Raw genomic sequence first — 17386 nt, 5'->3', positions numbered from 1 at the left:
AATTAATTTGATACCACTGATGAATCGTTAATAAATAAAAAATAATTATTTGTCCTTCAGGAATAGTTTTATTTATAAAAATATTGAAACACCCATGTGCTGAAGAAGAAAAAAAGAACCCTAAAGTAAGAAATGAAACATTATGTGTGTAAACTCGGGTCCGTTTCACGGAAAGAAATTTTATTAACATAAAAAAGCTTTTGATTTTGACATTTAAGACCTCCTGCCTTAAAGTTAAAATTAATTTGATACTACTAATGAATCATTGATGAATTAAAATAATTATTTGTCCTTCAGGAATAGGTAAAGAATGATGTAAGAAAGCTGCACATGACAGTGTGAAAGTTCACTTTCGCAAAAACATTGTCGTCATGATAGTGACGTAAAAACCAGTATTATTGCGTGACGTCACATGCACGTTATGTATACAAGTCTGCATACAATGCAGATTTGTAACCGATTCGTAAGAGGTTGAAAAACAAATATTTTCAAATATGACAACGACAAGAACGTACCGTCCAAGACTGACACTGGAGGCAAAAGAACGCTTTTTCAATAGGATTGACCTTGGATACGTGAAAAATCTTCCTGATTCATCTTTATACACGTATTTGGAAATGTTTGACAGCTCTGCCACTAAGCCTCTTGATCCATATTATGATAGACGTTATGGGATTGACATGTCCAAAAATGTATACGGCCGGTATGAGCAAAGGACGGAAGTTGATGAGGAGTTGCTTGAGAAATACATTTATCGAGTTCTGCTGTCTAGCGCTATGAGTGACGAAAATGGTGCTACAGTTAATGAAAATGGTACCACCACCACCACCACCCCCCCTCTCTCTCTCTCTCTCTCACACCTCACACACACACACACACACACACACACACACACATCCGACCATCAGTTATAGTTAAAAATATGTTTGTACGCTTTGCAGGTCCATATTAAGGTATATAACAATGTGGTCATATATGACATTTATTCAAACTACATTGAATAGTACCTGTTATTATTATTATTATTATTATTATTGGTGGTGGTGGTGAATTTGAATCTTTCCTTTGCTTAAAATCATATAATTTTCCTACAAATATGAATATGTGTGTGTGAGTGTTCTTTTTTTTCCAATGTATGAAAATAAGCATTACAAAAGATCTGTTCATATTGAAGAATGGTTTTTATTTTAATTGGGCAAACATTTGGCAGATGACAACAAGGTAATTGTCGAAAATACTAACAATAAACATGACAACCACGAATCAGATCAAATGTCAACATCATCATCGTCGTAATCGTTGTCGTCGCCGCCGTCAACTGCTACTACAGCAGCAGCAGCATCACGAATATCAACAAGAACAATAATAATGATGGTGTTGCCATTCGCAGATCTTTTCACCCTCCCTCTATTGCTGATACTTTTACTACTACTACTACTACTACTACTACTACTTTTACCTACCCCTCTAAAACCTTTATAGCGGAGCAAATGGAGGGGCGTGCCAAGCAGTCCGACAACAGTGATCGTGCCAGTGATAAAGGACGGAAGAAAAAGAAAAAGGGGCGTGCTTATTCAGGGAAGAAGGAAGACGAAGAGGAGGAGGAGGAGAAAAACAAAGATTTCCCTAATGGGACCAAATTCTATTTGGACCCAGACAGGGAGCCAATGATATGCGTGCCTGCTACACAATTCAGGTACAGTCATATAAACATATGCAGACATTTTTACATCTCTAAAACCGGTTGACTGCTTCGACCACCAAGTATCCTAGCTTTTTGTAAACATGTTTTTTTCTTCATGACATTTTGTTTTTGACAGAAGACTTTGAGAATTATACTGAACAGTTTTTGAAATTAGATGATAGGTGTTTTAAGTTTAGAGAGATTTGAAAATTGGATGCTATCTGGTACAAGACGTGTATGAGACCCACAGCTGGGCTTTAGATGGAACGTTTGACCGAAACAGAACATGACGAAAAATGCGAAAAGGTAAACATTTACAACATTGCCGACATAACTCGCTGACACATTTTTGCTACTTTGGCCGATACGATGCACGCCATTATTCCCTTGTTTATTTGCTATATATTTCTGTGAAAATCAGTTTCGTAAACTTTCACAAGTAAATTCTCTTTTGCAAAATGTGTTCAGACCAAGTCATCGGATGAAGACAACATTGATTCATCCATGTTTGAAAATACTGCATCGTCAGATTTGTGTAGAATCATTAAATGGGTGATTCAACTGGTCGATTGAAATTTATTTGTATGCTGGTCATTGGAATTTCTTTTCATGCGATAGTTGATTGACAGTCACCACACAAATCGAAGATGTCAATAGATTTTAAAAAGTTTGCAAGAGTGTATATGCATAGTATTAAAGACGTCGATAAGTACACATCGCTAAGCTGCTTCTTCCTTTTCGAAATTTAATATAAAACTAAAATATCAGTGTGTCGAGAATTTCTCCACTTATTCGCAATAAGGATGTGAAAAAGACCATCTAAAAATCGTACAAATGAACATAAAATTTCTGAACTTTCTTTAATTTAACTAGAATACATATTCTACGAGTCTCAAATCCTCAAACGGTTTCAACAACAGTTGAGTTGTTTTTATGTTAACAGTCGCTGATGATAACTACTGACCTACTTCCAATTTTGGCTGAGAAATGTACGTGACTTGGATACGGTTAAAATGGAAGTATATCGAACAGTTATATCAGCTCAGCTACACTGGTACAATCTTCAGTTCAGGAAGCTTTCAATAAAAGAGAAAGCATGCATCAATATTGCGAGAGAAAAAAAAAAGCAAAAGCAAATGTGGTAAAACTTGTTGAGAAGAAACACTCATGTGACTGACAACGCGAAAAGGTCAATTTCGATTTCATTTCTTTTATTAAGACACCTTCACAAGAAACATTTACGAAACTCCAGAAACTAAGAACGAAATTAAAAATGCTACTTCATTACTTAAAAATAATTACTCGTTTTTAATTTTATGAATCAATCATACAAAAAATGAACATTTTATAATTGTGTAAACAAAAATTAACAAGCATTTTAGAGACATGTAACAATTACGCATTCAAATGGAAAAGATTCCCGTTTGGAGACATGTTTACTTGTACCTTTATATACCAGTGTACCCGTATGCTGATTACAAGATCACTAATAATTCAAGTTTAAAATTCATTCGTCTGTGTAGAGCTTAAACTGTTGAAACCATATGACCTGTTTAGAATTTGAAATGTTGAAAGACTATAAGCGGTGTTGAAAATGAACCGTTGACAGATTATGACCTGTATAGAAACTTGAACTGTTGACAGATTATGACATGTGTAAAACTTGACCTGTTGACAAACTATGACATGTATAGAAACTGGAACCGTTGACAGAGTATAACCTGTACAGAAACTTGAACCGTTGACAGAGTATAACCTGTACAGAAACTTGAACCGTTGACAGAGTATAACCTGTACAGAAACTTGAACCGTTGACAGAGTATAACCTGTACAGAAACTTGAACTGCTGACAGAGTATAACCTGTACAGAAACTTGAACCGTTGACAGAGTATAACCTGTACAGAAACTTGAACCGTTGACAGAGTATAACCTGTACAGAAACTTGAACCGTTGACAGAGTATAACCTGTACAGAAACTTGAACCGTTGACAGAGTATAACCTGTACAGAAACTTGAACCGTTGACAGAGTATAACCTGTACAGAAACTTGAACCGTTGACAGAGTATAACCTGTACAGAAACTTGAACCGTTGACAGAGTATAACCTGTACAGAAACTTGAACTGCTGACAGAGTATAACCTGTACAGAAACTTGAACCGTTGACAGAGTATAACCTGTACAGAAACTTGAACTGCTGACAAACTATGATCTATTTAAAACTTGAACTGTTGAAGGACAATGGCCTGTTTAAAACTTGAACTGTTGACAGGATATAAGGTGGCGCTCACCAGATAATATGTACTTTTGAGAGAGTGACATATGTAAGGTGAAGTAGTTCGCATTTAAAATATGCACAGTGGAGAGAATGTTTGCATACCTCTATGCTACATTAATGTAATGTGGATGATATTTCTTTTGGATATTGTACTTTTGGAAATTTTACATGATTTAAGCACACTGCTAACTAAAATGACTGCTCCCTTGTGTTAAAAAATCAGTCTGAATTAGTCTAAAGTACACTATACATAGCAGCTATTAAAATAAGGAAAATGAATTTTGCCAGACTAGACAATACCAGCTTCTGAAAGTGCAATGAATGAATTACCAAATATATAAAATGTAAAAAAGTTATCGGCTCTTTTTTATACAATTGACCTCTGAAGTTCAGGAAGTGAAAATGACCAAGTAGACTTAGCACTTTTTTGAAAGGTGCACATTTGAAGTAAGGCCAAGCTGTATACTCTATATCCCATAGTACACCCATCAATCATACATCAAAATAAAGGGAATTAAAGGTTCTTTGCATTATACATAAGATATACAAGGTCTTTTTTAAATAGCCAGTATAACCTTTGAGGAAAGCCGGGAACATTCTTTTTCTTTAAAATCCTAACCCTATGCAAAATGCGAAACTGTATAGCGCCACCTAACCTGTGTAGAACTCGAACTATTTACAGGCTACAACGTGTGTAGAACTTGAACTATTAACAGGATAAACTTGTGAAGAATGTGAGCTGTTGATAGTCTATGACCTGTATAGGACCTGAACTATTGACAGACTATAACCTGTGTAGAAACTGAACTGTCGGCAGATTATCTTTCCATAATTTTATTACAAATGAGTGACAAGAAAGTTGACGTCACTCCTGTGTTCTAGGACTTTTAATTTCCCTATAAGAAAGGTCACTGCACACACAATACTGCCACAAGGTACACTGTGTAAGCAGGAACAAAATAAGCATAATTAGCATATTTGCATACATAACATCAATGTTAATGTACCTTTTTTTTGGGGGGGGGGACATCATACATGATGATATGAAAATAAGAAAACAAACTAAACAAATTTTCATATATGTTTTAAGGTGGCGATCTACAGTTTCGTATTTTGCATAAAGTTTGATTTTTAAAGACAACTAGTTTCCCAGATTTTCTTCACTGGTTGTCCTGGCCATTTGTTTACCTTACGTATTGTTAAAAGAACTTTTAATTCCCTTTACTTTGGTATATGATAATGGATGCAAAATGAGTTATAAAGTATACAGATTGGGAATAGTTCAGATACGCACTTATAAAAATATTTGCTAGCTCCTCTTGGTTATTTTCCTTTCTGAGTAAATTGCAAAACAAGAGCCGATGACCTTTTTTGTAGTTTGTATATAGTTTGCAATTTATTTATTGCACTTTCAAAAGCTGGTATTGTCTAATTTTACAAAATTCCTTATCCTATTTTAATAACTGTTAAAGAGAGTTTAATTCAGGCTGATTTTTGGAGCACATGGGATCAGCCATTTTGGCTATCTGTGTCCTTAGATCATGTAGAGTTTTTACAAGTACAATATACAAGGAAACTTCAGCCAAGTATATTAAAGTTACAAAGACTTATATCAACATTATGTCCATTGTGCATGATGCGAATGCAAACTTCACCTTAAACCTGGCACTCTCTCAGAAGTACATAATATATGTAGAGTGCCGCCTTAAATCTGGTAAATGTTTACTGCATCGTTTGAAAAACAAATTAAGTCTTGCTTTGTCAAAAGAAAGTTACATACCAAATTTGATTTCTGCCCGTGTGCTCCTTAAATTAGCATTTAGCTATGCAACGGAAAACCTCTAAGTCAAATACTATGCGCAAAGCAAGGCATGATCCAACTTGACCTAAATGTTTTCAGTATTAATCATTATACCAGCATTGATTTCAGTCCATAAAGTCCTTAAAAGTTATTGACCAGAAACGGTCATAAAGGATTGGCAAACCTATAACTCTAAACTGTAACGTGATCCGTTTACTGAATTTAAGTATCATATTAAATTTGATTTCGTACATGATGTCCATCCATTTTTTTAAAAAAGAAATCAAACAAGAAATATATACAACAAAAACAAAATAGTCATTTTATGCTGCAGGAAATTCGTAAGAAGTGAGGTGGATTCGAAAGCACGAGAAATCCACGAGTTTTACGACGAACAGTGGAGAGAGGTTATGACTGAAAGATTGCATAGCTTTAGGGAACTGATCAGCTGTCAAGGTTAGTAACTGTTTCGCAAACAGAAAAAAAATTAAACATCACATTGACGCTAGTGTCTTATATATAACCTAACCTATGAAACAAAACCTTGTGACAGATTATGTCAAGTGAAATTGCTGCATATGTAATCCACGGGGGGGGGGGAGGGTTATGTTGGATACAGCACGCAAAATCTACAGTAAGCTTAGTATGTACAGTTGCACAGCGATAGAAGAGTACTGAAAAGAATGATTTTTATTTGTGTTATATAATTTATGACTTCCTCAATTACCGTGAGGTCGCGGGTTCGAAACCCGGCCGAGTCATACCAAAGACTTATACAAATGGTACTAACAGCTGCCTCGCTAGGCGCTCAGCATTTAAGATGTTAATGTTAGGATTGGTCGGCCTGGTGTCAGGATAATATGACTGGGTGGGACATCATGCCACATGTCTGTGGCATGATGCCCCAGTGCTAGACACCATTATAAACTGCCACACTGCAGACATTGTAGCGATATGACTGAATTTTTTTAAAGCTACGTTAAAAATCCAAACACACACACACATCCTCAGCTAAATCTAAACTCTCGAATACTGAAGTTTGCCATATAGCATTAGTTTCTAACGTTATTATCACAGAGACTGATTGAAAGGACAAAGATATTCTTATTTATTTACTGTTCAAAAATCTTCGAACGGTTAGATTACAGTATTGCGAATGCATATTGGCAAAGGTCAGAGTTCAATCAAGTTATTTCTCAGCATCAATGCTTTTAGCTACTGTATAAATTAGCGGAAAGTCCCATAATGACATAGTAATTTTATTTATTTTGATAAACTATAACATCTTTGTGAAAATTATGGTCCTTTCGTGCTTATCCATAACACTTCGTTCATTGTTCATTTACTACTTCAGAGTTTCTGCGACAACTTCGACGTGAACTTTCGGAAGCGGAGAAAGAGCTAAGCGAGTACAAGGGTTACTGCACAATGCTGAGTAAGCAAGTAAGTTAACTATTTTATACAATTTACCTCTGAAGTTCAGTAAGTGAAAATGACCAAATAGAGCTAGCACTTTTTTGAAAGGTGCACATTTGAAGTAAGACCAAGCTGTATACTCTATAACCCATAGTACACCCATCAATCATACACCAAAATAAAGGGAATTAAAGGTTCTCTGCATTATACCTAAGATATACAATGTCTTTTTTAAATAGCCAGTATAACCAGTGAGGAAAGCCGGGGAAATTCTTTTTCTTTAAAATCCTAACCCTATGCAAAATAGGAAACTGTAGAGCGCCACCATAGCTCGACAGCGCCATTTTGGCCCACGTCAATATAGACGAGTGCATAATCAAGAAGTAGCAGGTTGGTTCAGGTGAACATTTAAAGGTTAAACTAACTACATTCAAAATATAAGCGCATTCAACAACTAGCTTTTATTTACTTTTATAATTCTGATGCACATATTTTCCTCAAAAATGTTAAAAGGTGCGCACTAATTTGACCATGAAACCTTTAAGCTGGACAATCAGTCAAATTCATTGATGAGCAAAAAATGGCTATGTCTGTTGGTAAGTGGTTGAATGGAATAAATAGGACAATTTACGTATTAATGTGTCTTAATTGCATTTAATCGACAGGTTGGGACATACAAAGAAGCAAAGAAACGCAGGCGTCATGCCAAGAAGGCTCGGAAGAATGAGCAAACTAATAACGGATCAGGTGACCATGATGTGGAGGTGAGGGATATCGATGACAACAACGCATCACATGGCACTGGACCGGAAGATGGCTTAAATGATCATGACGCCAAAGAAACTGAGAAAGAGCAGACAACAGAATAAGACGATACATTTTATTTTGTAAACTAAACAATATTTTCTAAACAAATTCAACAATGTACATCGTTTTACACTCTATTTATTTGTTATTTAATTTTGTGATGGAAGGGCGGAAAACAAAAATATTCATTAAGCAAGCGTCATGATACAGCAATGTACATATTTGGAAGAGAAATGACCCAGCATTGTCAAGAACGGCTATTCTTTCATTGCCCCTTTTTGTTAAGGTGCTCCGCACTTACTATTTAAAAAACCCAACAGCAAACAAAGGGTCAAAAAGCATGAAAAGTTCGATCCATTTGTAAAAACACTACAATAATATGTAAATGACACCAGACGAAAGTAAAATTATTGTATTCATTACAATATTAGAATGGAGGGTATCTTAAGCGAGATACTGAATTTTAATTGACGAGTTTAACATATTAACTTCAGAATGAGTACAAAGGTGCTCGACGCGAGCTTGATGTCGAAAAAGGGCAATAATCTCAAAGAAAAAAATCATTTGTTGTTGTTGAGTTTAATTATAGTGGCGTGCGCACAATTGTGCATGTGCCACTTTTTTCTGACTGCACCGCAGCCTGCTAGTTGTTCCTGGGGAAGGGGATGGTGCTACCTCCCCCAGGCTTTTATGGATTCAAGGAACCCTGATAGTTTGGCCTCAATCTGTGGGTCCATAAAGGCCCCTACAGTTGAATGGTTGGCTGTCATTAGTGGGAAGGAGAGCTCGGGAACGGTCCTGCTTGCTTTACATCGCTGGTTTCTTGTTGCATTTGCCTGGTGTTTCTTGCAATTTTTTTTTGTTTTTTCGATTTTTTTTTCTTTCTTCTTCTTCAAAATGTTCTAAAACGAGGGGGGATGTTCTATCATATGAAAAAAATCATAGCGTGACAAAATTACTTTAGATAACTCACAAGACCTGTTATGACATAGGACCCTGTCTATCATACTATAGAACAGACAAAGTAAGTAACTTCCAAAAACTTCGTTCTACGCTTGACCCTCCATTTCCTTCTGCTATTTCCGTATTTGAAGGCACACAACCATAATCCACGGCTTGTTTTACTCCTAAAAATATTTTTCTAATCATAATGCCATCATTGATTTTTCTTAGCTGCACCAAACTGAAGTATGAAACTAAAAGATATCTCAGGAGTAAAACAAAACATGGATCGTAGTTGTGTGCCTTCAAAGACGGAAATATCTTAGGGAAATTGATGATCACGCGTGCAACTGGGGTTTTGGAAGTTACTTACCTTGTCTCTGATGTAGTTTTGTCGCTCTGTATAATTATTTGTCCGATTATTGCTTTTTTCAACACCAAGCTCGCGTCGAGCACCTGTGAATGAACGCACGTGGCATATTCTGTTGATTGACACTGCAATCATTCGAAATGCTGGGCCACTATGCAGTTGCCTTGCATGGCATCGTGACGTTACATGGTGTATTTACACGTGTAACATATGGAAAAAATGTTGAAATGGGCATATCATCTAAATAGCACATTATCATACTTTCACCTAGTATTTTTAAAATAATAATCGACATATGTCTCGAACTAATTTTTATATTATTTCTCGTTGAACTCACAAAAATTGTCTGGGCTGGGTGGGTAGGCTCTTTTAATCCATATAACTAGCTTAATTAATTAGAGTTTGCTTCAATCCGTCACATAGATTTATCTTTGTATTGTTGCTTTTAAAAGTATCGAAACCACATCGTACATCATATTAATCAAGTTAATTATTGCAGAATAGAGTAAATACATGCTTAGAAACCTGCCCTAGGTGACACCTCCATATACAAATAACTACTAATAAAGGACATTTTTGAACCAAGTTTCCTTAGCTAACTTGCACATGCCACTTAGATAAAGGACATCTATCTATTAAGAAAAAACTGTTAATACACCTTGGGTCACCATTAAACAAAGATTTTGCTGCAGGGTTTGCAATGAAAATCTGCAGAGAAACCTGTTTGATCGGTGTCCTGAATATTAGAAAATCTTGTTAAATCCGGGGAAATATTACACTCATCAGATGTAATTTCTACTCATCCGACCCTCCCTATTGCGACTCCCTATCTATTCTGGGTACATTGTGACAATGGTCAGTTATATACATTTCACTGTAGACTGGCAACCGCAGGGACTCACTTGGTAGTGTCAGACTCGTAACCCAAGGTTCGTGGGTTCTATGCACCGGTGTATCCTTGGGAAAGGCACTTAGCTCCAATTTCCTCCTCAAGGTATATCTGAACAAATGGTGAAAGTACCTCTAAAAACCAGTCAACCACGATTTACTGTATTTTACTCGCACTAGCGATCCGAAGGATGCTGAATTGTAGTCCGGTGCAGTACCAGTGACTTGTGAAGCAATTTCGTTTATTCTATTTAAGTTATTGTCACTATACTACAAATCAGATTTTTTTTTGTTGAGATTTTATTTTAAAAGTTATCAACCGACTGCAAAAGCAATCATTGCTTGTCTTAAGCAAAGATCCCGTTGAATATACTGGCCCAGGAAAATATCTGACATATTGTTGTTTAGATAATTTAGATAAAATCGAACGTAGGACATGTTATAATTGATATTATTTTAAGCTGTCTGGTTACTAGGTTTTCAGAATTTTTTCAAGACTCTGCTGGAAAAGTGTAAGGAAAGAAATGGGAACCAGTCAGCACGCATTGCTCCAGCAGATGTACTCATTTTTACGTGCCGTCCATTGGATTTTCGCGTGCTAATTTAAAAAATGAGTACAAGATCATATATTTGCATCAACGAATGTATTCAACAAAGCTTTGTTAATGGTGGGTTGTGGTAACCGATTATTTTTACATACGGGCTACAACAGACTTGACACCGGTGTCCTGTATGTGAAAACATCTGGTTTACACAGGTCTTATCCTTCATCTTGTCTTACAAAAGAGTCTAATTTTACCATCAAAGAATTTCTCAAAATGAATCTTTGAAAATCTTGGGAATACATTTCAATATGTTATCGATTATAAATATTTAGTTTTAAAACAAAAGTAGTAGGCTAGAAGAATTTTCTACCTTAAAAAAGACAAATGTCTGAAGGGATAAAAACAGAGTCAATCACCTACTCGAATGACTCAGCCGTGTTTGAATAGTTGAATGCCAGTGATGACACCAGCTCTAAATGATTAAGTTTTGCGATACCTTTTTGAAAAAGAAAATTCGTGAAATGCGGCATTTCATGTGGCGTCGGATGTACTTCAGGATGGATTTGGAAGGGAGTTAAGTATAAATCCACTTATCAAAGTTATTTGAAGTGGTGCCCAAAAAAAGTCTACATTTGAATTGACAGTCATCTAAGAGAAGGTCTAAATAAAGTTCAGCTTTCATCTTGGCTCGCTTTGTATTATATCTTGCTTTTAATAAAAGGGCTCTCGAATGGAATGTCATTTGTAAAATGAAAGTGTGCCTGAAAGACTGGTTTTGAGCTTTTAGTCACACAGAAATACAGCTCTCTAGAGTTAATTTCATCCTGCCACGTATGCACTACAGCACGATCCTCTACTTGCATTTCTCCAAGATAGTGGGTTTCAAGTCTTGCTAAGGGGTAGACGCCGATATCCTCGCTGAAATTCCGGTAATATCCAGATGTCGCGGCAAAACTCCCGACGTCAGAGCACCATCTGACATACGTCGACTGATTTACATGCCCGTTATTGTCCGTATCACTGAAATAAACTCTTAGCGTAAACGTAAAACAATGTTCCGGAATCTTAAGCGGCTTCGGCTTCTCGACCGTTATATTCAAACTTTTGTTGAGATTTTTCTGATACCCTAAAAACCAAGACGGAACTGGAGACGGTTTTCTCGTGATAAAGTCAACGTACACAAATTTGCTTACACACGATGCCAATTGTTCACCTGTGCTGTCATTACGCATAAGGATATCCATAGTAAACGATGACGTCCCTACATGACTGAGCGATATCCTGGCCCGAATAGGGAAGACAGGACCCCAATGGGTTTTGGAACTGAGCTGATGGACACCCAGACTAAAGTTATATACCGCCCCAGCCATGAACATGGAATGATTGCTGTTCCTAAGAATACTGTAGTTTATGAATCCTTTTGAAAGTACCGCGAAGCGGATTGCCTCGAAGGTCTTCGCAATCGATGACAACATCCATTTCCCTGTAACGAGAATCGGGAGTAAATTCAACCATTAATTCATCCTTTAATTAGTCCGATAAATCAACCCCCAAATCTGTGTTGATACTGATCGACGATATTTGGGTATGATGTCACTTGTCCATTAAAATGTAACAATTAACTCCATGCAAATCATCCGGAACAAACCTACGTACAATTTAGACACAGACCAGTAATTGGGAACATCTAAATCTAGCGCGAAATTCAAAGAAATCTCCTTATAAATCTGACACAAACTAAACACGTTTTGCAAATCGGTTTTCTTCTTCACAAAAAGCACAAACACGTTCTATATTTTATCTATATTTATAAAAACAACGGTCTCAAATACAAAGCAAAGCTTGCTTCACCATTTTCATCGATGTTTTCACATCAGAAATTGTCTTAAGCTCATAATACTACGGCATAAGTGACACGAACCGGAAGAATGAGACACAATGTGCTTAATAATATTTTTATCCACATTTTCTGAATTTATTTACCGCCTGCCAAAAACGATAAAAAGTAAGTAGCAATGTTCCATTAGATCTAACGACCATCACCTTTTGAAGCCAATATTAGAAGAATTAAAATTGAAAATTGAAATTGTTTGAAGAAAACGCAATATAAATCAGTAAATTCTGGCTAATTCAGTCACGTTGAACAGCAAAAATAAGTTGGATTGTGTCAGCACCATTTGCAATGGTTTGGGTATTGTTTAATGAATCTTACTATGGAAAAAGTAAGATCACATGCTCACAACACTGCATAATAGAACCTTCGATTTAGTAGATGTGTTTGAATGGGATAGCAGTGGATTCAATATTCGATGTTCGATATCAAAATATCAAAATATCGAACCCACTGCTGGTAGCCTATGATGTCCATGAAAAAAAGATTAAATGTTTAAAGTTTCATTTTTGTATTTGCTGCAATAATAAATATCGTTTATTTTAAAATTATGTGATCAAAAAGATTAAAAACTTTAGAGACAGAAAGGTATTTTGAAACTATACCTTATTGTGTGCACTTGTACAACGACATGATCGACCGTAATGTTACTAATATGCCGTCTTCATAGTCCACGAATTCAAACAGCACTACAAATAATTAAAATATTGCGATGCCGTCTTGGTTGTCCATTAATTCAAATACTCAATAAAAATAAAAGTTTCGTAAGCATGGCAAAATTATTCACTAATATTTGTAGGTATCTATATGTTTACACCTTTGTGTAGTCGTGCGTGCTATTGTGTGTGTGTGATTTGGATTTTTAACGTAGCTTTAACAATTTTCCAGTCTCTCTCTCTCTCTCTCTCTCTCTCTCTCTCTGTGAATTAGATTTGTAACGTAATTTTGACAATTTTAGTCATGTCACTACGATGTCTCCAGTGTGACAGTTTATAGTGACGTCTAGCACTAGGTCATCATACCGCAGACATGTAGCATGATGTCCCACCTAGTCACATTATCCTGACACCAGTCTGACCAGTCCTAACACTAGCCTCTTAATGCTGAGCGCCAAGCGAGGCAATCGCTAGTACCATTTTGGTATGACTCAGCCGGTGTTCGAACCCGTGACCTCCCGCATCCAATTCAGACGCTCTAACCACTTAGGCCACCGGAACGGTCCTACCTGGTTATTATATAGTGTTAGATTGTACGTTCTTCACTCCGTCCCGTATTTCGTGACCGGTCTATACCTTTTCAATGGGCTGAGAGACTTCGATGAAGCTCTGTACATATATGAATCGCTATTAAACAATCTATCTCGTACCAAACCCGAACCCTCGGTCAAGGTCACAAACGGGATCTAAGGTCAATATAAGGATATTCGTGACATGTCCAGAACGTTTCCATGAAACAATGACATAAATGTAGAAGGTAAGTTGCGTATCACATCAAGGCTCATGTTTCCAATCTCAAGGTCACGGTCGAGGTTCAAAGATCAAGATTGTGATTTATATGTCCACTCCAGAACGTTTGAACAAGATGAGGGATTTTGATTAAGCTTTGCATAAATGGATATCTTTACATTAGATAATATGTGGCGTACAACACCAAGGCCGGCTGCTCTAAGATAAAGGTCTCAGACAGGGTTAAAAGGTCAAGATTTTAGTGTCCACCCTATAACGTTTGAAAGGGGTGTGGGACATAGTAGCCGCAAGGCTAAAATTGATCAAATTACGTTAAAATCCAAATGTGTGTGTGTGCGTGTGTGTGAGAGAGAGAGAGAGAGAGAGACTGTACCACAGATTAGAACAAGAATATTCACTAAATTAAAATTGTCTTGACTGATTGTTTTGTTAAATATGATAAGGTCATGTAAAGTTTAAAAATCGTTTATCAAATGAAACATATTTTGGGCTCTTTTTCAAATATGGTCCGATGGGGTTCTTTTTCGGGTTTGATTGAAATATCAGTGCTAAAAACAATAAACATCGATTCGGATATGTTCAGAGTTATAACACCTTTGGACAAATTAACCTTCTTTCAAATATGATGAGACTAATGACCTTTCAGACAATAACAAAAAGGTGCATTCTAAATTTTGGTTGTTTGAAATAATAAGCCCATTTTCAAATACTTCCGGACCAACGAACTTTCAGATTTGTGAACCATTTTTTAAAAATATTTTCGGACTAACGAATCTAACGAACCTTCTGACTTGTGAAACTTTCAAGCTTTTGCTTCGAAGTAACCAATAAGATCAGTGAGCTTTCGGACTGTTGACCCCTATTTCGGACTGTTGAACCCTATTTCGGACTGTTGAACCCTATTTTTCCTTTAACTTGCGAACCTTCGAAACAGTGGAACGTCCAGCTAAAATGTTCAGAGAAGTGTGCTCTTTAAAAAAAAATAGTTCAGACTAATGAACTTTAGGACAAATGAATCTTCGGAATATCTCTTGCAGTATTGTTATTTCTGCTGTAGACTATATGTGATTAAAACATGGCCCTGAATTCCATCATGCGTCGTCTTCCATTATTTCGTCAAAACGTGTTTGCTACCAGCGTATAATCTTCATTTCTAAAAAGATTTGGACTATATGTTGTCTGTGGTGCTTGTTATCAGCGTGGACTCTTAATTTCTAAACAGATTTGAACCAAATATTGTCTATGGTGTTTAATACCAGTGTAGACGCTCCATTTCTTAACAGTTTTTGACTAAATGTTGTGTATGGTGTTTGTTGACAGCGTAAACTCGTTATTTCTAAACAGATTTAGGCTTAATGTTACAAATGTATAATATTGTTGGGGAGCTTGTTACTACTCTTGGGTCTGTATCTCAATACAGACTCGACTCAGATATGGTATATGGGCTGTCTAATCAAACTTTGTGTATAGGCTGTCTAATAATACTAATAATAATGAGGACTTTGTATAGCGCCTAATCTTTAGAAGCTCTAAGCGCTTTACAACATTAGACAATACCTACAAGATAAAAAAAACATATAACGATATGATTACAAAAACAAACACCATGAAATGAGAAAACATTTTTTAAAAAAAAACATGCTGAGAATATTTAAGGTAGGAAACATTATTAGATCATTAAGTTTGTTCTTGCAGTCGAAATAAGTGCGTTTTGAGAGCACTCTTGAATGGGATCACTGTGTCTTTGTGTCTAAGTTCAGTGGGCAATTCATTCCACGTTGCTGGGCCCTGGTATGCAAAAGAACGCTGTCCATATGACTTTGTTTTCATAGTGGGAATAACGAGTATACGATTGTCAGAAGAGGAGCGTAAGTATCTTGCTGGTGTGTACACATGGGTGAGGTCGGACAGGTATGTTGGACTGAGTCCGACAGTGAAACGTAGCACAGAGAACACATTTTGTGTTTGATTCTGGATCGAATGGATAGCCAATGTAGGGCACAGAGCAGCGCAGAGGTGTGCTCTCTGATCGTGGTACTCTAAGTATGATCCGAGCAGCTGTGTTTTGAACTGTTTGAAGTTTCTGGAGCAGATATTGAGATGAACCAGACAGAATTGAGCTACAATAGTCCAGTCTTGAAAGTACTAATGAACACACAAGTGTTTTAGTGGCATCAACTGAAAGATATTTGCGAATAGTCCATTTCATACCGAATTTAACCGAGTTGCTCCGTAATTATCCGAATAACCTCCCGAGTTACTTTATACTCCAGCCAATCAAACGCTGGTGGGCACATGTACATAACAAAATGGCGTCCATTATTGTGTAGAAATATTTCAGAAATAAAATTAATTAAATGATTGAAATTTATATGTAAATTATCCACAGACTTTCAAAAACAAATCTTATAAACTCATATGAAACGCATTTTATAGTTACGTTTCAGGTGCACATAAATAGTTTGAACAACTTGCTCTTTGATTGTCAGGATTAAATTTGTTTACTTCGACACCGTTTCCTTACTTACATGTACATGTCCAGATGAAAACAGTTCAAAGCTACGCTCTCGTATGGGTTTGAAATCCGCCCTGGTTTCCAGAAAATAAGACAGGATGGTTCCAATATTAAATTTCGTCAATATCTGCGGCAGCATCGCTGTTGAATATGCATTTTTCAACTCGATAAACGATGTTGAAGTAGTTACAGAAGTTGATGCTGATGCTGAAGCGTCCGCCATATTTTGCCCACCACCTATTGAGTGACTATTACTGTCAGCTGACCACCCGCCACGTGATCAAAATTCCAAGCAAATTATGAAGTTCTCGGCTGCATGAAATGGGCTATTGAGCTGATGCGTCTCAGCTCAAGATATTCAGCCTTGCATATGTTCATGACATGTTGGTGCAATGTAAGAGTACTGTCCTGAGTAACACATAGGTTTTGTACTGACTGTGAATTTAATGTTGGTGTTGCTGATATTTATCGGTTGAGGTAAAGGATGTGAATGAGAAAGTCTTTGTGTTGTGATCAGAATGGCCTCAGTTTTATCATCATTCATCTGCAGTTTGTTAAATGTCATCCATGATTTCACATCAGAAATGCACCTCTCTACACCTCTGATGGTAGCATCAACTTCAGTTGGGTGGCTATATTTGCATATTTGGGTGTCATCAGCGTACAATTGGTGAGGCACTGGATGATGATTTATGACACTTGAGAGCGATTGTATGTATAGAATGAAGAGAACAGATCCAAGAACAGACCCCTGAGGAACACCACAAAATAGATCAACTGGGCT

General features: G+C 36.6%; 1 protein-coding gene across 1 annotated transcript; it reads left to right on the top strand.

Annotated features, from left to right (window-relative positions):
• Nucleotides 1–458: 458 nt before the first annotated feature.
• Nucleotides 459–8122, top strand: LOC149791767 (uncharacterized). Its single transcript, XM_089970267.1, has 5 exons — nt 459–813; nt 1483–1696; nt 6097–6218; nt 7117–7205; nt 7844–8122. Exons 1-5 carry the CDS (start codon nt 495–497, stop codon nt 8045–8047), a joined length of 948 nt encoding a protein of 315 aa, XP_089826393.1. The 5' UTR covers nt 459–494; the 3' UTR covers nt 8048–8122.
• Nucleotides 8123–17386: the final 9264 nt, after the last annotated feature.

Source organism: Sinohyriopsis cumingii, chromosome 9 (genome assembly GCF_028554795.1).
Source record: "Sinohyriopsis cumingii isolate HCF-2022 chromosome 9, ASM2855479v2, whole genome shotgun sequence".
Taxonomy (NCBI): Eukaryota; Metazoa; Mollusca; class Bivalvia; order Unionida; family Unionidae; genus Sinohyriopsis; species Sinohyriopsis cumingii.
The sequence above is the reverse complement of the archived record's forward strand: the minus strand, read 5'-3'. Positions and strand labels throughout refer to the sequence as shown.

Bases quoted from the DNA above. Each gene is read 5' to 3' on its own strand.
- LOC149791767 (XM_089970267.1), top strand. From the start codon at position 495: ATGACAACGACAAGAACGTACCGTCCAAGACTGACACTGGAGGCAAAA. The intron at 6,219-7,116 runs GTTAGTAACTGT...TTACTACTTCAG, and splicing joins GGAACTGATCAGCTGTCAAG to AGTTTCTGCGACAACTTCGA. The intron at 7,206-7,843 runs GTAAGTTAACTA...TTTAATCGACAG, and splicing joins GCACAATGCTGAGTAAGCAA to GTTGGGACATACAAAGAAGC.